Source organism: Oncorhynchus keta, chromosome 28 (genome assembly GCF_023373465.1).
Source record: "Oncorhynchus keta strain PuntledgeMale-10-30-2019 chromosome 28, Oket_V2, whole genome shotgun sequence".
NCBI lineage: Eukaryota > Metazoa > Chordata > Actinopteri > Salmoniformes > Salmonidae > Oncorhynchus > Oncorhynchus keta.
Window position 1 is genome coordinate 42,322,768 of NC_068448.1, and position 25,034 is coordinate 42,347,801.

The 25,034-nt window shown below is 42.5% G+C and overlaps 1 protein-coding gene across 3 annotated transcripts in view; it reads left to right on the forward strand.

Moving 5' to 3' along the window:
* The first annotated feature begins 4,874 nt into the window (after window positions 1-4,874).
* LOC118361381 (cadherin-4-like) overlaps window positions 4,875-25,034 on the forward strand; it is a 351,441-nt gene continuing 331,281 nt past the window's right edge. For 2 of the 3 annotated variants that reach the window (XM_052483098.1, XM_035741268.2), the window contains exons 1-2: window positions 6,018-6,159; window positions 11,361-11,472. In XM_052483098.1, the coding sequence (XP_052339058.1) occupies window positions 6,103-6,159; window positions 11,361-11,472 (169 nt within the window). In that variant the 5' untranslated portion in view covers window positions 6,018-6,102. Of the gene's footprint in view, window positions 5,004-6,017; window positions 6,160-11,360; window positions 11,473-25,034 lie in introns of those variants that run through there. The other variant, XM_052483099.1, reaches the window with a different exon arrangement.

Here is a 25,034-nt window from a genome sequence, read left to right on the forward strand (position 1 = left end):
TCTCAAGGTCAATATGGAGAAGTCAAAATACAAGTGCAAGTAAAAATGAATGTAAATAAATTATAAATGGTGCTACTAATGCACATGACAGCACAAACACATCTCGTAAAAGTAATGGTGTTTCTGTTTGGTTAGCGTTCGGAAATTGTAGAAATAAAAAATGTTCCTTCTTCAGAGATTCCAGCTAGGCAGGCTAACATTAGTTAGCTCATTAACATGCTAGTTATACAGTAGGCGTATATTGATAATTATATGGTTAATGTGAGTAGACTTGCAATCATAATTGACTGTAGCGCAAATAAAGCACCCACAAACTACCGGTGGCTGAAAACACAATCATTGCGGGATGAACAAATTTCCAGGCAAAGGCGGTCCATTTAAAAATGATTCCTTCCTCCCTCACCCCTTGCCCTGCAAGTGTACACTCATCAGACATCATGATACGTTATCAGAAATGTCCACTTAATTTGAGGGCTGAGGGGATAGGGTGTGTCTTTTAAGTGTCTGGAATGCAGCCAGTGTATTAATCCTGCTGTAGGAGTCATTGTGCACAGCAGTGGTGGAAGAAAGTACCTAATTGTCATACTTAAGTAAAATTATAGATACCTTAATAGAAAGTAAAATGTGAGTCAGCCAATAAAATACTACTTGAGTAAAAGTCTAAAAGTATTTGGTTTTAAATATACCTAAGTATCAAAAGTAAATGTAATTGCTAAAATATACTTAAGTATCAAAAGTAAAAGTACAATTATAAATCATTTAAAAGCAGATGGCACCATTTTCTTGTTTAAAATATGTACGAACAGCCAGGGGTACACTCCAACACTCAGACATTATTTAAGAAAGATGCATTTGTGTTTAGTGAGTCTGCCAGACCACATGTTCTCTTGATAAGTGCCTAAATTTGACAATTTTCCTGTCCTGCAAAGCATTCAAAATGTAATGAGTACTTTTGGTTGCAGGGAAAATGTATGGAGTAAAAAGTTGATTATTTCCTTTAGTGAGGTAAAAGTAAAAGTTGTCAAAATAGAATTAGTAAAGTTACCCCAAAAAACTACTTAAGTAGTACTTTAAACTATTTTTACTTAAATATTTTTGCACCCTGGCAGGCAGTACTAGCAGGTCAAATGAACTAATAAAATGAACGAGTCACTCAGAAAAACTCATCTTGACTCCCGAATCAGTGAAAATCGTTTTTCAAAAGGAACAAATCATTCGCGAACTGCACATCACTACTGAAAACCGGATGTGGGAACTCTGTGTGGGTGTTTTTTTTTTAATGCCTACTACATTAGGTTAACTAGTCCAAAATAATTGCTGGCTAGGAAGTTCACCAATTCATGATTTAAAAAACTGTCCGGGTCTTCACAAATGACACGGCTGCATCTACGATTAGTTAGTTTAACATTAGTTGTTTATCTCTAAGCGGCTGATAAGCAGGATAAGAACGCCTGCTAGCTAGCTATAGCGTCCAACTCCGACATGAGCTAAGCTAGCTTGGCAAAGGACTGATAATCATCAGTTCCTCAAGGTTTGAATTCAAAATGCATATGAAAGTAATATTATTGAACAGTTTAACATAATTTGGTGAATAAATAAACACTATACATACTGTACATTTTGCAAAGTTATTCCTTATTCTTCCTTACTCTTTTTTTTGTTGCTGGGATAGCCCAAATGAAGGCACCTTAGAAGCCAGCATTTTAAGTTACCTTGGGATTGGGACTTGCCAATTTTGACATCCTGCCTAGAAATGCCTCAAAAGGCAGCATCTTTTTCGATTGGGACACAGCCAATGGGTTATTGTGAGGTTAAATAGACAGACAGGACCCCTATCCTAACAGACATGGCTGACTGTGGAGAGGAGCTTGCAATGTGATTGACAGGTTGGCCATGCTGAGGAGAATAGAGTAAGGCTAATATAATATTGACTGCATGTCTGTCTCTTAGTATGTGTGTTTGCTGGTTTATGTTTGTGTGTGTTTATGCTTTTAGGAACATGTGGTAAAGGAAGTCTGACAGTTATGACAGATTGTTATGACACATGTCACTATTACAACTCAAATTAGTCACATAACGCTAAGGAAAATATGAGTATAAAACGACGACACAATGTCACACTCCCCTACCAACCCACATTCACCTCCCATGTAGACCTTTCAATGCTTTCTGGACTCCACAATATTCTCTTAACCCCATGAGGTCAGATTTGATATTGTCTCAGTATGATTGGGTGCGATGTTTTTGATGCTAAGCTTATCCAGATGGATTTGTTTCTACTGTATATCCATCAAAAGTGGGAAATCGAACAATGGCGTACGCTGCTGCCCCATGCCTGGAATTTCCCTGCTTTCTGCCTGTGTTTGTTCCAGAGCTGTCCACTAGTCTCTGAATCCATCATCGGGTCTGAGCAAGCCCTGGGTCAATCTCAGGCAGGGACACAGGATACTGAGCAAAAGAAGGAAAGCCTCGGGGCCAGGGAACAGAGGAGAAATGGATGGGATCATATCCTGATTCTTACTTCTCCTCTGACGGTATCCGCTTTTCCATGGAAGTGTCACTGTGTTGACTTGTTTGCTTCTCTTTACTCTCCACCCATTAACAGATACCACTGTGGAGGGAGTGAATGGAGAGCAAGTACCAACTACAGTCAGTGTGTAAGAGTGAGAGAGAGAGAAAGTGAGACAAACAGAGGAATAGAGATTAAACCACAGTTGTGTCTTTATCATAAATCTAACTTTCGCTTAGAACTACTTTTTTCACATTATCTTTTTTCTTGTCTCTGGTGTTTGGATGTAATTTGCATTAATGGGCTCCAAGTTGAGTGGAGAGAGAGACGCAAAAAGGGAACTGAATTGCTGCCTAATTAGTCAGTTCCAGCTAGGTGTGTGTGTGTGTGAGAGAGAGAGAGAGAGAGAGAGAGAGAGAGAGAGAGAGAGAGAGAGAGAGAGAGAGAGAGAGAGAGAGAGAGAGAGAGAGAGAGAGAGAGAGAGAAGAGAGAGAGAGAGAGAGAGAGAGAGAGAGAGAGAGAGAGAGAGAGAGAGAGAGAGAGAGGGAGACATGTCTAGCATCACAATGGTGGACTGGGTAATGAAAGCATCATTACTATGAGTAAAGCTGGGGCGACTCAACCCGAGAAAGTGCTTACTGAGTACTGAGAGCAATGCCTCCGCTACTCTCTCAATCTGCCATTAAGCCCAGGATGTCTCCATGTTTACCAGGGGATTACTGAAGTGTTTTGAATAGTATAAAATGACATAATGAACTACCCCTCGAGCAGTACAATAGGGAGTTTGGCAGGTAAGTGTTGTTTGTGTGGAAAAAAATAGGTTCTGCTGGATGTCAGTGGCTGGCTTTTCCTGACAGAACTTGATAAGTGTGGCATCTCCATCTTTGTGAGTGTGCCTGAGATCTGAAGAATTGCGTCAGCTCCCCCCAACTAATACCTAGGCTTTAGCTCAGTGGGCTAACACAGGTTTGACAGAAGACAATCCCGGTTCAATAGCATGTCGGTCACACACAGAGCTCAACAACCAAGCCTATCAATCGGGACATTTAACAGGACAGGACACAATCCCAACCACGTCACACCAGCAGTAGATAGTAAAAGGGCCCAGTGATATGAGTGTCATAGACATAGCTCATCCCCAGTGCCAGAGGATTTAGATGACGGGGGGGGTGACGGGGGCAGGGTAAAAAGCCTGCGTGTCAGAGGGAGAGAATTTGGCTGAGCAGGTGTCCGCTAACGTACACTCATTCTGCTTTTGATGGGATTAACCCATTGTCTCATAGCCCTGCACCTTTCAGATATGGAGAGTGACATGTCAATCAGAGAAAGAGAGAGCTCAATGTCAGGGTCGTTAGTGGCCCACAGACCTGAGTGGCGAAGGTAAGGTGTTTTATTATACAGTAAATGCCACCTTAGGAGGAAGTTGAGGACACCAATACACACGGCCAGTGGTGGTCACACACATTGATATCATATATCTGTACCATTTGAATGTAACATTAGGCTATATGGTTGAATGTGATGGTTTGTTTAGAGTTTCAACATTTTAGAGTATAACTATAATTACCCATTTACTACCTCACTCACACACACACACCAGGCAAGTGCCATGCTCTAGCTCAACACCAACAATTTAAAATGGACTACTAAAATAATTCCAATCCTGATTAAAAGGCAAATGAAGTGTAGAGGTACGAGGGGCTGGCTTTAGGACCATGCTGATGGTTATGGAGAGTGCATCGACGCAGCTAGTGATGGGAAACCAAGGCTTTCTGAAGGCTTTGGCGCTTTCACCAAATTGTACCGAAAAACAGTTCATTACTCTAAGCTTCATTATCTGTTCACAATGCACATTAGTGACATCTGCTGGTCAGTAATAAGTAGCAGTGTGTGATTATCAGATAATGTTCTTTTTCTCTGCTGTTTTCATCGAAACTCTGTGGCAGGTGGTTGGCTTTAGTAGCCTAAAATCAGTTGGAACAGGTTTGCATCTTAAATCATGCTTCCCTTTTTTGCCTTCAAGTTGACTATTTTTCAAAAACTGAATTATGGCATTATTTATAATGCCTAAGACAGATGATTATACTATACTAAATAAAAACAAATTATTTTAACAGTGCAGAAAGTTTCGTTTCACATAAAACGTTTATTTTTTAAAAATGTGTATCTTCAAAGGGATTCGACTTTATACCCTCACGTCCCTGAACGTCCCATAGTTCCTAAGCTACTAGGAAAAACTTAATTGTACAAAAACCTAAATATATTTGTAGAAAGCACCGGAAACACTGCACAATCAGTGGGAACTCGCATTTTGCAACACGCGGTTTTGAAAAAGCATTGGATAAAATGAAGCGTCGGGCGTCATTAATGACGTTATCTGATAAAGTGATACGCGCATCGGAATTTTGCGTCGAAGTTAGGGTCTTATCGATTTCGACACATTCCTTGGAGCTCCGGTATCAAAAGTAACATCACATTGGTGGAAGATGGCTAGGTAACTGCTGTTTGACTTGACATTACATTTACATTTAAGTCATTTAGCAGACGCTCTTATCCAGAGCATAAAACTAGAGTGTTTGATTCCGGTGCTGAGGTACTGTAGGCGCGTAGCAGCTAATCGCAGTATGTTGACATGATCAGTCCAATCAAAGCTACGGTATATATGTGATTTAACGTCATTTTTTTCTGTGGCCAATGACCTTGAGTCTTCTGGGATGGGTACTTCTAATGTAAATATATGGCAGCACCCAAGGGGGTTTGAACTGCCTTGCTCTCCCTGTAGATTATGCGGTGACGTATTGGCTCAACTGGAGAATATTACCAACGGCAATGCTCTGTATTTTTCGCTGGGTGCCCCTCCACCACAGAAAGCACGGAGCGAGGCTGAAACACCTGCATTTTAGAGCTGCCTTACTCAAGAAAGCAAAAAAAAAAAAAAGAGTCCGTGTTTGTGTGCAGCTTTATTAACTAAAACATGTTTTTACATTGTTTGCAAACTGATATGTGACACGCATTAATGCCAAAATAACATGCAAAACAGGTATGGCTCAATCCCCACCAGCCTTTAATGACAAATTGCCACTGAATGACCCCCCACACACACACACACAAACAAACCTGCGATATTACGCAAGTGGAATGGCCATGGTCGAATAGTAGCATCGGAAGAGTAAACAAAGTAGTTTACACAGCCATGCATCACCCTTCATGGTAGTTACAGAGCGAACTCTCAGCCACCATTACGGGTAATAGCCGAGGAATCAGCTTGTTCGCTTTAACCACCACTCACTCCACTGTGTGTCTTTAAGTGGGATTCTCCGGCGCCAGGCGATAGGAGGGGTTGGAGTGACGCTGGCTTCGCTGCCTTGCGCTTTGGTGCTGCTGAGCTGAGCAACGCTCTTCACCTGCAGATGAGAGAGCGAGGGAAGTCGGGACGGGCTTTCTACTTCTGAAGAGCTTACCACTGCAAGTGCAGAGCACCGGGTGGACGTACCAGCTATCACACGGCGCGGGGAAATTATACACTTACCAGAGAAGAAATACGAGTCGTGTCGCCTTTTCTAGCTTCAAGCAGCCTCTGCTCGCTTGCAACGATGAAAACCGCTCTCGTTCTCTTGCTGACATCAGCCTTACAACAAGCCGCGTTTTGGGTGAGATTTCAACATTTTCAGTAACATTACGGAAGTGTTGCGCTCCTATGCTGCGGACAGTGTTGCGGAGTGCACAGCATCAGAGGCAGTAACAATGTTTTGGGGTTGATCCTGAACTTGTTGGTGTCGATTCTATTTCGATTTAAGGCTACTTTGTTCTCCAACACAAGTGATTTCTTCTCGAAGCGCAACGTGAGCCTTTATATTCTATCTTTATTCCCCATCGAGACTTGCCATACTTTTTAAAATGCGAATTGTCTTCCGTTTTCTCAACACAAATTAGCCTATAATATATAGGAATTAGTTCATAGCGTAGGCTAGAGGAAATTATTTTATTCGGCGCATTACCCCTCGATCAAATTCTGACTGAATTTGATGCCGCGCACAGCTCTAGATGGAGTGCGAATATTTATGTATAGACTTACATAGGCTATTGCATCTCTTTTTAATTTCCTGGATATTTCATCTTTTTTATTTCCATATTTTAATAGGCTATCTTGACAAAAATGCCACACTGCAACGCAACTGTAGTACTCGGCAGAAGGATCTTATAGTATGAACATGTTTTGTTTAATGCATTGCCTATCCCTAACTCGTTTGTTTTATGGACCAACTCCAATTAAACAAATATTTTACTTATGTCATGTCCATCTCCAAATGTATCCTAAAAGTATAAACAGGCCTAATGTTAAATGTCCTATACCTCAATAACTGATTGCATTCTTCGCAATCCAGTAAGAGAGAATCCAGGGACCGGTATAGTGTGCCAACTCGCTTGGTGTTGCCAGCATATTAGCGCTCAGTGGGATACTGGTTGTGTCTTCCCCGCATGCAGTCTGCCTGAGCCTTTCGGGATGATCGAGGGTTGCCTGGTTTCCGCACTGTTGGAAAAGGATAGATGCATGAGCATTTTATATGGTACACTTGAATTATCATTGTCATTACAACGGGAGTGACAGATGAGTGGACAGAGGCGTCATGCACTTAGAGGGCGCAGGGGCGCGTGCCCCCTCAGATTTGTCTTGAACCCCCCCCCCAAAAAAAAAATCTGGTTTGTTTGTTTGTCTGTAATACTACTAGCCAAGACTAGCCAATAATACTCAAACGCCACCCATGAACCCTCCATACCCCACACCAATCCCACAACAAGCATATAGTATCAGTTCTCTGCCTGTCAAGCAGTTTGGAGCAGGGGCTCAGAGTATTATTTCTTCATCCTTTTAATTTAATTGAACCTTTATTTAACTAGGTAAGTCAGTTAAGAACAAATTATTATTTACAATGACGGCCTAGGAACAGTGGGTTAATTGCCTTGTTCAGGGGCAGAACGACAGATTCTTACCATGTCAGCTCATCCTATGTAATGTATTTCTAGCAAATTTGGTGATGTTTTTTTTTACCCCTTGTTCAGGAGAAATTAGTCATTGAAGTTCTTTGGTTTATGTCCTATCCTAGATCCTGATGTTAAGAGATTATGACCACTAGATGGTGCTGTTCCTGCTATTAAGTGAAACAAATTTGAATAATCAATTGCCTCAATGTTAATGGGATATTTCACCCAAATTATAAAAGGACATTAAAATTAAATGTAATTTTATTGGTCACATACACATATTTAGCAGATGTTGTTGTGGGTAAAGTGAAATGCTTGTGTTCCTAGCTACAGCAGTGCAGTAGTATCTAAAAACGATTCACAACAATACACACAAATATAAAAGTAAAATAATGGAATTAAGAAATATTAGATTGAGCAATGTCAGAGTGGCATTGACTAATATACTATAGAATATAATACAGTATATACATATTAAACGAGTAAAGCAGTATGTAAACATTATTTAAACATTATTAAAGTGACTAGTGTTCCATTATTAAAGTGGCCAGTGATTCCAAGTCTATGTATATAGGGAAGCAGCCTCTAAGGTGCAGGGTAGACCGGGTAGTGATGGCTATTTAAGTCTGATGTCCTTAAGATAGAAGCTGTTTTTCAGTCTCTCTGTCCCAGCTTTGATGCAACTGTACTGACCTTGCCTTCTAGATGATAGCGCTGTGAACAGGCAGTGGCTCAGGTGGTTGATGTCCTCGATTATCTTTTTCGCCTTCCTGTGACATCGGGTGCTGTAGGTGTCCTGGAGGGCAGGTAGTTTGCCCCCGGTGATGGGTTCGGCTGACCGCACCACCCTTTGGAGCGCCCTGTGGTTACGTGCGGTGCAGTTGCCGTCCGAGACGGGGATACAGCCCCACAGGATGCTCTCAATTGTGCATCTCTAAAACTTTGTGGGGGTTTTAGGGGCCAAACCAAATGTATTCAGCCTCTTGAGGTTGAAGAGGCGCTGTTGCTCCTTCTTCACCACACTGTCTGTGTCGGTGGACCACTTTGGATCGTCAGTGATGTGTACGCCGAGAAACTTTAAGCTTTCCTTACCCGGTAAGCAGTCTATTGACAAGGTATGACAGAAACCAATACTTTGATTTTGTTGGCCACTGTTTCCAATGCTAACTTTGTAGCATTTGTGGCACAAATCCAATGCAAGTCAATGGTACAGTACCAGCCAAAAGTTTAGACAGTCCTACTCATTCCAGGGGTTTTCTTTATTTTTAGTATATTCTACATTGTAGAATAATAGTGAAAACATCTAAACTATGAAATGACACGTATGGAATCATGTAGTAACCAAAAAAGTGTTCAACAAATCTAAATATATTTGAGATTCTTCAAAGTAGCCACCCTTTTCCTTGATGATAGCTTTGCACACCCTTTTAATTCTCTCAACCATCTTCACGAGGTTGTCACCTGGAATGCATTTCAATTAACAGGTGTGCCTTGTTAAGTTCATTTGTGGAATTTCTTTCTTTCTTGATGCGTTTGAGCCAATCAGTGGTGTTGTGACAAGGTAGGGGTGGTATAGAGAATATGGCCATCAAGCGCTATAATATAATGAAACTGGCTCACATGAGGACCGCCACCGGAAAGGAAGATCCAGATATACCTCTGCTGCAGAGGATAAGTTCATTAGAGTTAACTGCACCTCAGAGATTGCAGCCCAAATAAATGCTGAAACAGATTTAAAGTAACAGACACATCTCAAAATCAACTGTTCAGAGGAGACTGTGAATCAGGCCTTCATGGTCGAATTAATGCAAAGAAACCACTACGAAAGGACACCAATAATAAGAGACTTGCTTGGGCCAAGAAACACGAGCAATGGACATTAGACCGTTGGAAATCTGTCCTTTGGTCTGATGAGTCAGAATTGTTTATTTTTGGTTCCAACCGCCGTGTCTTTGTGAGACGCAGAGATCATCCATTCACCTATTCTGCATATGTGGTTTCCTGCGTGAAACATGGAGGAGGAGGTGTTATGGTGTGGGGGGTGCTTTGCTGGTGACACTGTATGTGATTTATTTAGAATTCAAGGCACACTTAACCAGCATGGCTACCACAGCATTCTGCAACGATACGCCATCCCATCTGGTTTGCGCTAAGTAGGACTATCATTTGTTTTTTTTAACAGGACAATGACCCAAAACACACCTCCAGGCTGTGTAAGGGCTATTTGACCAATAAGGAGAGTGATGGAGTGCTGCATCAGATGACCTGGCCTCCACAATCACCCGATCTCAACCCAATAGAGATGGTTTGGGATGAGTTGGACCGCAGAATGAAGGAAAATCCGCCAACAAGTGCTCAGCATATGTGGGAACTCCTTCAACTCCTTGGTTACTACATGATTCTATATGTGTTATTTCATAGTTTTGATGTCTTCACTATTATTCTACAATGTAGAAAATAGTAAAAAGAAAAGGAAAACCCTAGGTGTGTCCAAACTTTTGACTGGTACTGTATTTGTTCTCACGCTTCATTTTCAAATCACCCTAAAATATCAAACATTTTTACTTAAAGATTCTTTTGATATGAAGCACGAAAATGCTAATATAAGTACCATTGACTTGCATTGGTTTGTGCCACAAATGCTAAAAAGTTAGCATTTGAACCACTGGCCAGATAAACAAAACCAAAGCATGGGTTGCTGTCATATCTTGTCCATAGACTGCTTACAGGGTGAAATGACATGGAAGGACCCTGAAGTGTAGCCTAAGTGTGCAGGCGCACACACAACAACCAGAACAACAACAACTGTCCTGTGTGTGTTGTCTGTGTGGGTGTGGAGGTGCCATAATTTATCCCACACAATGATCCCTCATTAAAATCCCTGTGCCCTCTGGCAGGTTGAGTGTCAGGATACCCAGTTTAAAAAAAATTCTCAATTAAATCAGATCAGATAATGCAGGTTTCCCCTGTTTCCAGTCTCCTCTTCTGAATGGCAGCCTGTTCCGTAGATCCATCCACTGAGGACCCTACCAAATCACATCTGCTAGTACCTGGTCTACAAGATCAATAAAAACTACTATCATGCATTGGAAAAAAATGTATGTTGAATGAGTGTAAATGTGTAACAAGACACTCAATAAAACGTACTCGCTGCACTGGCATTGGTCTAGAAAGTTGTCCATCAAAGCTGATACCTGATTTGGATTGAATAGGGCTCAGAGTCCCACTCTACAGACTCCTTGATGGCGGTGGAGGGAGATCTGGAGCAGGGTGGATCAGCTCTACAGCCACCAAGGGTTTCTGTTTGTGGTGGCAGTGGGGTGTGTGCAGGGGCGTGCGTGTCGTCCACACATTCCAAATCCCTTGAATGCTTTCACCAATATGAACCCTCTGTGTCCATGCCTGCTGTATTTGTACCAACTCTATTGCAACCCTTGAATGAACAATGGGGGCGACAACAATTCATTGTTGGGCGACAGGTAGCCTACTGGATAGAGTGTTGGGCCAGTAACCGAAAGGTTGCTGGATCAAATCCCCGAGCTGACATGTCTCACAAAAATCTGTCGTTCTGCCCCTGAGTAAGCCAGTTAACCCACTGTTCCCCGGGCGCCGAAGACGTGGATGTCGATTCAGAGGGGTCGGGTTAAATGCGGAAGACGCTTTGTTGTACAACTGACTAGGTGTCAGTGCCAGGGTGATGATAGAACACATTCACATGCCAGTGGTTTGATGGGAGCAATGGTCATCTCTCTCTGTTGTATAGCTGCTGCCGAGACATAAACAGTTTCATTCAGCTTTCAGGGCCACAGAGAAGCAGCCAAATCAATGTTTATAGATGTCTCACAATGTGTTCTCTTTCCTCTCACAGGGGACTAATGGAGACCTCGTGTCCAAAGCCCCCTGCAGACCCGGCTTCTCGCAAAATTCCTACTCTGTGCTCATTTCAAGGGATGTACTGCAAAGCCAGAGCATAATTAAAGGTAAGGTGTGTTTCACTGTGTCTTTCACTGGGCAGAGTGGAAGGCCAGTGTTGGAGCTGCTCCACTCTTTAAAGGTTCAATGCAGTCAAACACGTTTTTTCCCCCCTTGTGTTTTATATTTCCACACTATCTGTGGTTGGAATAATAATCAAGGACCTCAGCCACCTGAGCCACGGCCTGTTCTTCCCGCTTCAATCACTCAGACTTGGGCAGTGTAGGAGCATCACGGCAAAAACTGACAGATGGCCAATAGCTTCTACCCCCAGCCCATCGTGCTGATGAATAGCCACCACCAGGCAGCTATCTACTCCCTCTGTCCCCCATCCTGCCCCCCAGACTTCCTAATTGTGAAAATGAATAAGCCCTTTAAGTGTAAGAGCTATTTGAAAAGGTTGCCTGAGATTTCAGCCTTTTTTGGTGGGATGGACTTTTGACCTGCCTGGTGACATCACCAGGTGGTAAATTAGTTAATAGACCAATAAGAAGGATAGTTCCAAACCTCTCTACCAATAACAGCTAGTTTTCAGTTGTCCCCTCCCCACTCAGCCCACTCCCAGACAGTCTTAGCAAAATTCTTGCTTGAGAAATTACTCTTTGCTAAGAAGCTATTTTTTTTGTTGTTGACCATTTTAATTTAAAACAATCACACAAAGGTACTTAATTGTTACCCAGAAATCATTTGATATTGAGATTAACAATCTGTATAATGGTGTTGTTTTATTTCATGTGGAGCCTCGTGAGGTCAACTCACTTTCCGAGGCAGAGCATGCCTCCCCCCATTAAGGTTTCCAGTGAGTGAGTGTGTGTGTGTGTGTGCAGATGTGCAGTGATTTGAAGCGCTTTCTATATGAGGTTGATTAAATTGTTACAAGCATTATTACAGAATTTGATAAAATACATACACACACACACACACACACACACACACACACACACACACACACACATAAACAGGATCCGTTGCAGAGGGCTGTAGTGTCTGTGCTTTGGGGAGATGTTATTTTCTGGAGCTGCAGGGTTAGTGCATGCCAGTGTTCCATTGTATCACGACTGTTGCAATGCTGGCCTCAAGACTGCTTTAGGAAATGGAGAAAAAAAAACATCCCTCTATTCTTGTTTCTCTCTGATGGGCTGTCAATGAATTGAAACGCATGTCACTCTTTGAGGACATTTATTGCAGGTGATCAGGGTGGTGATGCACATAATCATCATCCTCATCATCCTTATTGTCATCGTCCATCCTCCCTCACCACCACCATCTCTTCCACACTGCATAGTCTCAGCCTTTTGTTTGTCTTGACCTGTAGCCATTGTTGCAATCACTCTGTGAACCAACTTAGTTTTGAACAGCCGATAGTGCAGGAAATCCAATCGTCATCCTGTGTTTAATCTCGCGGCGCTCCTGCCAATGTAGGCTAATTAGAATCCTCTATTGATCCCAGTGGTTTTCCCTCATAGCACCGCTAAGCTGCATTGTTGTGCCGGGGGCGCACAATAGCTCTTTTGTGGGTCTTAGACAGCTGCGCTGTATCCCTCTGTCTATTACTCTTAGAGGCCTGTTCGAGTCACAGCTGGATCCAACAATAATAGTGTTTTTGTGTATTATAGTTCAAATTCAACGTAGTTGGAAAGTTTTCCGGCAGAGGAATTAACGCTCAATTGTCTTTACAACAATGTTACGTGAGTGTGTCAATGTCTGTCATGTGTTTGTGTGTAGCTGGCGATCACCGCGGAAGTGGGGTAGATAATGGTGATTGGGGGGGGGATTGATATAGTTACATATCACAATATTATTTTGGACACGTATTATATTGATACTTTGACTTTTTCATCCTACACCTTGTCTTTTCGTAATAGTGAGCCAACATGTTTTCAACACTTTTATTTCCATGACTGATTAAAACTCATTTTCTCATGGCTCTCTCTCTCTTGTCGCTGCAGTAGACATATGGTGAGCAATATGTTTGGAACATTAAATGCCAACTAAATTGTAGTATCAAATCTCAATACATTTAAAATTAGTGAAAACCACAACATAATATCGTATCGGCACCTACGTATCGTGAGAATATCGTATCGTGAGGTCCCTGGCTATTCCCAGCCACACATAAGGGGTCTCTGACCTAGTCCAGTACTGGCTACATTAATGCCTGGCTGGGAGAAGAGTTGCTTGTCATGAACATGTTCAGTATGAAGTAGTGAAGTCATCAGGCCAGCAGGGGGTGTCAACACAATCACGAACAATTACCGAGCCAACCATCACTGGTACACACTGTCATATACGCCAGTTTCCACTAGTTAATAAGTCTTACACATTTCTAAGCTCACATCTGCAAAAGGCAATGAGAAAGAGATGTATGAAATGCCAGAAGAATGTGTGTGCTAAAAAGATCAGCCACTTCTGAATTCCGTCTCCGTTTTCCCTTGTTTGACAGAGATGTTTAAAATTGGCAGTTAAAATAACCCCAGACTCATTTCCCCCCCACTGAAACAGACATCTAATCCATAGAAACCCTGGAATCCATTATAGGAGAGGGTAGAGGCAGTTATGGTTTTACTTATCTGATATTTATGGCTTGTCCATTCCTCAGTGTTATTTTAAAAGACCCTGTAGAAGTCACATCGCCGCCTTCTCCAGGTAACATCTAGTGGAGACTGGAGACACAGCTGCACTATCGCCTTCATCTGTGTCTCTGAGCACACAGCTGCAGTGAACACACACATGTGTGCATGCATGCATGCACGCACGCACATAGTGTGATTTACAGGGCGGTTGATTTATCGTTGGTAAGGGTGTCACAGAGGGGAGGCAGGAAGCTCCTCTGGAAAGACTTTAATAATAACATTGTTTAACCCAGAACCGTCAGGCAAGGCAAGGAGTAATGACACACACACGGAGACGTCAGCCGGGGGCAGGAGTAATGGGAGAGACAGAACTAGGGCCTGGGATGTGATGCGGGGGGTGTCTGAGCCGGGAGACGCTGAGGGGGAACTAAGTTCCTGCAAGGGTCCGTTTTGGGGGGCTGCACCCGCCCCACGTCGGCCACATCAATTCCAAACCCCACCCGATACCAGAAATCAGGACAGATTTTTCTCCGCAACCTGAGCTAACGGCATATACTTTTTCGAGAGCCGATCTTTTACCCTCCATATAACATATGAATTTAATTATTTTTTATGAATCCAGTACTAGGCCTTATTATAGTGATTTGTATTAGTCCATTATTTATATTCCCCTAATTTGCATTAATTAAATTGGTTTCATGTCTATTCAACATTTGGATAAAAGGAAACCATGCCATGATCACAATGCTATGCGTCACTCAAATGGCTTTGAGGAAAAAGAGAATTCTAATTTGCCTTCTTAATGAAAGCCTATAGCCGACATAACAAAAAAATACATTCAATATTGTTTAGATTATAAAATAGTTTAAGCCTAATTAAACCTTAAATAAACCATTCCCAGAATCAAATACAGGTTGCTAAAATACACGTACATTTAATTAGTATGCTACTCAAACTTGTACCAACCGCACCGGTTTACACTTTATATGGCCTGCGTATGGTCTATTGAACTAAAGCCTGAATTAATGTAATAATGAACTGATATTTAACTGAATTATCCAAAACAAATAGGCCTATCTGCTTGCACTCTGTGCAGGCTGTGTATTCATCTATCGCGTTGTTGTCCTTCCAAACTGGGGATTTCACTTGCGCACCACCTGTTTCCACCATGTTGTTGTAGCCTATATTCTCCTTATCATGACCTTTTCTCTTTATTTCTCCAGTTAGGATACGGGAACATAAGCTTTGCGTGTGGACAAATGAACGTTTTAGCACCATACAAACAAGGGGCAGTTCTCGGCTCCACACACTCTCAATGCATGCGTGGCTGGTAGGCTGTGGCTTCCCCACTCACGGAATGGAATTTGGAACACAACAAGCTCCAGGTTTTTTATTTTTATTTTTCTAAGTCTATTATCTTGATTTTAAAATGTTTACGATCTGCAATGTAATTGTTCTGAACCGCGAACCGACCCTCTTTAATTTTTTTTTTACACCCGCCAGCGATGTTTTTGCGGTTCACCTGTATGGAACCTTGAGTATCCGAACCGATGCATGACTCATGGGCAAGGGGTCCGCGATGTTTTGTATTCCGTTTTTTATTTTTGTGATTTTTGAGTCTGTGAAAAATCTTAATTTTATGAAAATCAAGCGCTAGCTACAATATAATCGTGGGTGCCATTTTTATGCCTCTGCGTCCAATATGAAGGTAGTTTCCACGAGGCAATGTTTACTAGCGTTAGCCAATGACTGGGAGTCTATAGGAACTGTCAGCATGCTCGCTGTTCCTGTTCTTTTGATTCTACGGAAGTAAATAAATGGCTTCATTGCCAAAATGAATGGTCATTTTCGGGATGGAAATAGTTTCATTGTCAACTTTTTTATTTTTTATTTTTAACCTTTATTTAACCAGGCAAGTCAGTTAAGAACAAATTCTTATTTTCAATGACGGCCTAACTGCCTGTTCAGGGGCAGAATGACAGATTTGTACCTTGTCAACTCAGGGGGTTTGAACTCGCAACCTTCCGGTTACTAGTCCAACACTCTAACCACTAGGCTACGCTGCCAAAACCAGATATAAGCATTTAGAAAATATGTTGAACTATATATATATATATATATATATATCTATATCTTTGGGAACTAACAATCAAATAAAAGCTAGACAGTCAGGGCACAGTCAAAATAGAAATATATATATATATATATTTTTTATTTATTATTATTTTTAAAACTTCTACCCACCTTTATGATTCACCTGATGATAAGACAAAACATACATTTTTTGCTAACATATGATGTGGGTCCCTGGGTTGCCAGTTTGCCTGGGTGTGTGTCCCTGGGCAAGAAACTTTTGAAAATCCCTGCTCTAGGGGGAACAAAACAGTCGAGGGGAGAGGGACAGAGATGGGATAACAGTGATTTATCGTAATGGCATAAGGAAGATGAGAAGATTGTTAGATACATGGTGCAAAGGAAAGGTGCAGAGGACTTGGTGCTAGGTAGAGAGAGAACCATGGATACTGTCCATATTTTGACTACTGTAGGTTAGAGACGACTTCAAGCTGGTGGGTCATATGTTGAGCAGTCAGTGTAATGTTGGGGCGCAGAGGAGATGAGATCAGAGGGGTTCACGGTTAGGGGGTCCTCACCCCTCGTTGAGAGGGATTGTCAGGAGTTCTGTTGAGAGGGTCCAGATCCCCTGCTGTGTCTGGCCTTCATTATAGGGCACTCAGGTATGACACACTCTTTATCACAGACACAGAAGACCATTAGTCAGAACACCTCCACATCTGGTTTACATCAGTGGGGGTTACAACACTGTCTGATTTACAAACGCCTGTTCCCATAGACCAACACAGAGATTTCATCACCTAGTATCCAGGAACCAACCTCATATACAATCTGAATCAGTCACAGCCTTATTGGGTTAAATGGCTTATTTTCTAATTACAGTAGGTTTGATAATTAATGCTAACCAAATCTCCTAGTGTTTTGTATCCAAGCCTCTTCTCCAGCCACAGTGCGGTGTGCTATATTGGGTTGAGGCCAGATTGAGCCAGACAAACAGAGCTAGGTGATGTAACCTCATCCTATATGTCCCTGTGCTGATTCTATTACTGGTAATGAGAGCCATGCCGTGTGGTTTCAGCCCAATGGGCCTGACAAGGCTGACCTTGAGCTTTGTTCAGTTTGGTGGTGGTTTTGGGCATCGCTCAGTTATACGTGTGTGTGTGTGTGTGTGTGTGTGTGTGTGTGTGTGTGTGTGTGTGTGTGTGTGTGTGTGTGTGAGCACTTCACAATTCTGGCCTCCAAATGCCCTTCATTCATTTTTCATAACAATCTCAATGTAATACACACTCTCACTGAATTTGCCAGTTGTTTGAATCATGTCCTGTAGCCCATCACCTAGAGAGTAAAAGCCAAACAAATGTGTTGGAGAACATGACCCTGTTCTTCCTTGGCCAGACACAGCCTCCATGTCTGTACAGACACATTCATTTATCCTCCTGTCTCCCTCAGGGGGAAGGGGCCACGAGGGTGCCCAAGTCAGGGGAGATGTCCTGGGATTGAGGTTAGGAGCAGCCTGCCTCCCTGGGAGAGAACTGTAGCCAGAGCAGAGAACATGCTGTATAGCAACCAGGGACATAAATGTTCATTTGCGGGTCGTTCCACCAATTCGGTGCCTTTTGAGAAGTATAACTTGGTAAAAAAAAAAATGATTTCACCAAATTTTTTAAAACATTCTGTCATCAAGAGTACAAGTTTAACTTCAAAATTACTACATTAAGTGCCAAATAAATGAACACGGCTGACAGGGTTGGCGTTTTCATCTTAAATCAGCCATAAATAGTGCAACAGGTAGTGGCAATTTAACGCAAGCTTCACACCAAACATTACATTGCTAAAACATCTTTTAGCCTGTCTATCTATGGGTAACGTGGTTGAAGTGTTATGCTCGACCCGCTCAGTTTTCCACCAAAAAAAGAAAGAAAATGCCCAAAAAGAGTGGAAATAGCTATGATTTGACTATTAGATGTTCAATGTTTCTTTTGAATAAAAATAATCATCATTGTTTCATCATATTAAAACGAGAGTTCACTTCACGGAACAGGGTTGTCCTTTAAATGAGAGACGGACGTAAATGAAACACTAATCACATTAAATAAATCATTATCTTCAGAAATGACTGTCAAAGCAAGAAAATAACTAGGGCTTTACAATGGTGAAACTTGGATACATTTTTGGATTACAGAAGTGAGTTGAAATCTTCTTAGAAGTGATACAGGGTTAGGGTTGTAAAGGGAGGGTATATTACCAGTAAACTACCAGAATGTTTTAATCTTTCAATGAGCAGAGCATGTGCAGACTAGCCAGCCGGTGTGCTTACGGACATATTCAATCAATCCCTATCCCAGTCTGTTGTCCCCACATGCTTCAAGATGGCCACCATTGTTCCTGCTCCTAAGAAAGCTAAGGTAACTGAACTAAATCGCCCCGTTGCACTCACTTCTGTCATCATAAAGTGCTTTGAGAGACTAGTCAAGGATCATATCACCTCCACCCTACCTGACACCCTCGACCCACTCCAATTTGCTTACCGCCCCAATAGGTCCACTGACGATGCAATCGCCTGCACACTGCCCTATCCCATCTTGACAAGAGGAACACCTATGTAAGAATGCTGTTCATTGACTACAGCTCAGTATTTAATACCATAGTACCCTCCAAACTCGTCATTAAGCTCAAGACCCTGGGCCTCGACCCCACCCTGTGCAACTGGGTCCTGGACTTTCTGACGGGCCGCCCCCAGGTGATGAAGGTAGGACACAACATCTCCACCCTGCTGATCCTCAACACTGGGGCCCCACAAGAGTGTGTTCTCAGCCCTCTCCTGTACTCCCTGTTCACCCATGACTGCGTGGCCATGAACGCTTCAAACTCAATCATCAAGTTTCTAGTAGACGCGAATGGTAGGCTTGATTGCCAACAACGACGAGACGGCCTACACGGAGGAGTTGAGGGCCCTCGGGGTGTGGTGCCAGGAAAATAACCTCTCACTCAACATTAACTAAAGAAGGGAGATGATCGAGGACTTCAGGAAACAGCAGAGGGAGTACCCCCCCATCCATATTGACGGGACAGTAGTGGAAAGTTTTTAAGTTCCTCGGCGTGCACATCACGGACAAACTGAAATGGTCCACCCACACAGACAGCGTGGCGAAGAAGGCGCAACTGCACCTCTTCAACTTCAGGAGGCTGAAGAAATTTGACTTGTCACCTAAAACACTCTCAAACCTTTACAGATGCACAATCGAGAGCATCCTGTTGGGCTGTATCACCTCCTGGTACGGCAACTGCACCGCCCACAACCGCAAGGTTCTCCAGAGGGTAGCGAGGGCTGCAGAACGCATCACCGGGGGCAAACTATCTGCCCTCCAGGACACCTACAGCACCCGATGTCACAGGAAGGCCAAAAAGATCATCAAGGACAACAACCACCCGAGCCACTGCCTGTTCACCCCGTTATCATCCAGAAGGCAAGGTCAGTACAGGCACATCAAAGCTGGGAAGGAGAGACTGAAAACAGCTTCTATCTAAAGGCCGTCAGACTGTTAAACAGCCATCGCTAACATAGAGCGGCTGCTGTCAACATACAGACTCAAATCTCTGGCCACTTTAATAAATGGACTTAATAAAGATATCATTAGTCACTTTAAATAACACCACTTTAATCATGTTTACATATCCTACATCACTCATCTCAATTGTATATACTGCTCTATACCATCTGCTGCGTCTCGCCTGTGCTGCACGGGCCATCACTCATCCATATGTGTATATGTACATATTCTTATTCATTCCTTTACATTTGTGTGTATCAGGTAGTTGTTGTGAATTTGTCAGATTACTTGTTAGATGTTACCGCATTGGCGGATCTGGAAGCACAAGCATTTCGCTATTCTCACATGAACATCTTCCAAGCATGTGTATGGAACCAATACAATTTGATTTGATGTAATCTATCACAAGACATTTAGTGGCTTTTTTTGGGTATGTCATTTTCTCTGGCCCTTTGTGTGGCCTTATCACATGTAAAATACTGTATATTAAATAAGATTATTTAAAAATAATAATAATAATAATAATAATTTGAATGGCAAAGCTGTAAAACATCCTAAATATAAACCATCAACTTAGTGAATAACATTGGTGTTTAACATGAAATATATTATATTTATTTTACTATGTAATTATATATTTGTTGTCAATGTTTTGGCATTAAACTAGTGTCAGTTGGGAAACAATATATAGTTGCAGAGTTCATTGAAAATAATGGCAATGTTGATATGATATATCACTTTGTATATCTATATCTCTATTTACTAGAAACTCATGAACAATATGGACACAGATATACAAAGTGTATACTATATATTAATACAGTTGTTGATGATTATTAAAGTATAAATTATTAAAAAAGGTCAATAGATTGCCATAGATTGTCTGTTAACTACCAAACTTTGGTAAATTCACGGTCGCTTTGGAGGGGCGTGTCAAAATGCTGAATTTTGGCTCTTGAGCAAGCCGTTATTCATTATTAAAAAAACATCTATTGAGTTCTCCATGTGGTCTATATTAAAGGGCACTTCATTTATTAGGATTTGAGCAAGCTGTTATTCATTTTTTTTTTTTTTTTAAGAATCTTGAATTCTCTAGGAGGTCTAAAGGCCACTTAATTTAATCAGGGGTGTTATTTCAGCTAATGGAAAAGTGACAAGGGGGATTCCACCTCCTGCAATGATTCTTTAAATTATATATTTTAAGTTAATTTACTGCATTTCTACACAATTTAAAACTTCTAAAATGCAATTTGGACAACAGCAAAAACAAGCTAAATTGACTCCAGCCATTATCACTTTGTCGCTGTAGTGCTCGTTCACCTCGGTCGAATAGGGGATTTAACATTCTACAAACACATGCCATACAAGAATCATCTACCTGCTATGCACTAGCTCAACACCGGGATTAAAACTCTAGTTTCATGTCGGGTCAAACAGCAGTTACTACAACCATTTTTACCTCTGATGTTCCATGCTGCCTGCATCGATGCGCTCTCTACAGAGAGAAAGAGGCAAAGCGAGAGGTTCCGCCAAAATCTGTCAAAATCCAATGTGTTTCTATGGGATTATTTTGGACCTAAGCTTGTCACCTGCCTTCCCGCCTTTGGGGCAATGACTCTCATTTCTAGGGGGCCGACATAAGCATCTCGTCCGCCGTACCCATTTGACGCCCTTTCATTTAATATAACAGGATAAAAAATTAATTAATTAATTAATTAATGATTGGTGCACAATTTCTACAATTTCAAACACAAAAGGCAGTGTTTGTTTGTGGAACAACCCACGCATACACGCTTACACACTGTTTCGCTAGCATAGATTGTAATATGTTCTGGGACCATATCAGTCAACTGTCTTCCTTAATAAGTGCATCGACGACGTAGTCCCCACAGTGACACACACAGTGACCGTACGTACATATTCCAACCAGAACCCATGGATTACAGGCAGGATGTTGCCTGTAATCCATGGCTTCTGTTTGGAATATGTACGTACGGTCACTGAGCTAAAGGCTAGAGCTGCCGCTTTCAAGAACACTTACCTGGATGCTTATAAGAAATCCCGCTATGCCCTCCGATGAATCATCAAATAGGCAAAGCGTCAATACAGGAATAAGATCGAATCCTATTACACCTGCTCCGACGCTTTTCGAATGTGACAGGGCTTGCAAACTATCACTGATTACAAAGGGAAACCCAGCCGCGAGCGGCCCAGTGACGCGAGCCTACCAGACGAGTTAAATGCCTTCTACGTTCGCTTCGAGGCAAGTAACACTGAACGATCCGTGAGAGCACCATCTGTTCTGGACAACTGTGTGATTTCTGTAGCCGATGTGGGTAAGATCTCTAAACAGGTTACCATTCACAAGGCCGCAGGGCTAGGCAGATTGCCAGGATGCATACTCCGAGTATGCGCAGACCAGATGGCAAGTGTCTTCATTGACATTTTTAACATGGCCCCTTTCCGATTCACATACCGCCCCAACAGATCCACAGATGACGCAATCTCTATTGCACTGCACCTTTCCCACTTGGATTAAAGGAACACCTAAGTGAAAATGCAGTTCATTGACTACAGCTCGGCGTTCAACAACATAGTGCCCTCCAAGTTCATCACTAAGCTAAGGGCCCTGGGACTGAACACCTCCCTCTGCAACTGGATCCTGTACTTCCTGAAAGGACATCCCCAGGTGGTGAGGGTAGGCAACAATACATACACCAAGCTAACCCTCAACACGGGCCACTCGGGTGCATTCTTAGTCCCCTCCGGTACTCGTTGTTCACCCACACCTACGTGGCTGGGCACTAATCCAACATCATCATTAAGTTTGCCGACTAAAAATTAGACCGCTTATAGTGAGGAGGTCAGAGACGTGACAGTGTGGAGCCGGACAACAACCTCTCTCTCAACGTCAGCAAGACAAAAGATCTGATCGTGGACTACAGGAAACGAAGGGCCGAGTATTGCCCCATTCACATCGACGGTGCTGCAGTGGAGCGGGTCGAGGGCTTCAAGTCCCTCGGTGTCCACATCAATAAGGATCTATCATGGTCCAAACACACCAACACAGTTGGGAAGAGGGCACGACAAATCCTCTTCCCACGCAGGAGGCTGAAAACAATTGTCATTGTGTACTCAGATCCTCAAGGTTCTACAGCTGCACTATCGAGAGCATCTTGACTGGCTGCATCAACGCTTGGTACGGCAACTGCTTGTCATCCGACCGCAAGGCTACAGAGGGTAGTTCGTACGGCCCAATACATTACTGGGACCGAGCTCCTTGCCTTCCAGGAACTCTATACCAGGCGGTGTGAGAGGAAGGCCCTAAAAACTGCCAAAGACTCCAGCCAAGTCATAGATCTCTCTCTCTCTCTCTATCTCTATCTCTATCTCTATCTCTACTACCGCACAGCAAGCAGTAGCGATGCACCAAGTCTGGAACCATAGGACCGACCCTGAACAACTTCTACCCCCAAGCCGTAAGACTGTTAAATAGTTAAATCACATAAACCGCTGCTACTGTTTACTAGTCACTTTATTCCTAGTTATATGTACATATCTACCTCAATGACCTCGCATCCCTGCACATCAACACGGGTGCCCTTAGTTATCGATACTCATTGTGTATTACTTTTATTACTTGTTTATTTATGTTTCTATGATTTTATTTATTTTCTTTCTCTGCATTGTTTGGAAAGGCCTGTAGTAAGCATTTCACCATTAGTCCACACCTGTTGTTTACAAAGCACGTGACATAAAATTGAATGATTGTTTCACACACACATTTGCGCTCACCATGCACATACACTTAACAGAAACACACACACATGCACGTGTGTAGGCAGCCAGGCAAACGTGCACGCCCACACACATGCAGTCACAACTTGCCGGTTCATGCTACAGTGAATCAGTGACTCCCTGATACTCCATTACTAAGGCTGCGTTGTGTGTGTGTGTGTGTGTGTGTGTGTGTGTGTGTGTGTGTGTGTGTGTGTGTGTGTGTGTGTGTGTCAACAGCGAGACTGATCTCATTTAGGTTTTGGTTTAGTGTGTGTTTCTACTTTCCCTCCCTCATTCACCTTCCTTCACAGCTCTTAACCCCATCTGCTCTCTCATACCCGTGGAATATTCCGGTGCTTCGCTGCTCTCCACAGGGTTAAATCAACCACTCTCATTCCCAGGCTGGGAGACCCGGCAATGAGGACGTTAACATTCCCAACAAAACAAATGGATTTGAGCTGCAGTTTCTCCAGGATAATGGCTCTGCAATTCCCTGTCAGGTTGCATTCGGAAAAAACCCTCAGTGGCCAAGTCTTTGTTTTGTCTTGCTGTGGTCCGTAGGTCTTGCTGGAGGAGGGCTTCAGTGTGTCTTTGTGGCAGAGCTCTGTAATATGTAACACGCTTGAGTAGCATCACGAGCCTCAAGGTGATCACATGGAAAGTACTGCTTCTGTGAACCGGCCGTAAGCCTAGTGTGTTGACCACAGTTAAGTTTACATTTAACCATGGGCATTCATATTAGTTTCGAAACCAGTTTCGCAGAATGTCCTCTTTACAACCAATTCTTGATTCTCAAACCACACCCAAAGTGGATAGAGTGTACCACTTCATTCATAACAGTGCGAGCAGAGGGTAGAATCCAAGCCGTACAAACGCAGGCCAATGTTGTCCCCTAAATAATTGATCTCTGTAGTCACCTGGCTTTACTCCACACATCAAAAATACATTTAGGACAAAAGTAACTTTTGCTAGTGCTACACTCAAACACCTTTGTTTAGTGATTGACTGTTTTTGGCTGTGGAAAAATGTTTATTTCTTTATTTTTTACTGAGTAACAGGTGACTGAATAAAATGTGGCACCAGAGGGAAGGGATGGTTATCTTTTCTTCCCTCTCTCTCAAGTAGATTTAACCTGGCTTTGATTTCCTGTTTACACATCTTGAACCCCAAGTCTCTACGCAGCACAACCACAGGCCACGGCGGTTATACTGTCCATCAGAGACCACCTCACTGCATTCAGAATAGGTTGGGAATCTTTGTACTTTGGCTTCCTTTGTCTCTTCCTTCTTCACTCTCTCTCTCTCTCTCTCTCTCCGTCTTTCTTTATCTGATTTTCTTGTCTTCTTGTTCTCTCTTTCTCTCGCATCCTCTCCCGGTCGTTGTCTCTCTCACTCTTGACGTCAAAATCATTCTCTCATGTTTCACCGACTTCCTCCCTCTTATATCCCACTCGAATCATGTCTCATCCACCCCTCCAGCCCACCCCATATGTTTAAACCATACACCCGCCACCTTCCCAACTTTTTCAAATATGCTATATTGTATTTTGAGGATTCATATATTGTATTTATTTTTTCACCGTCTCAAATGACG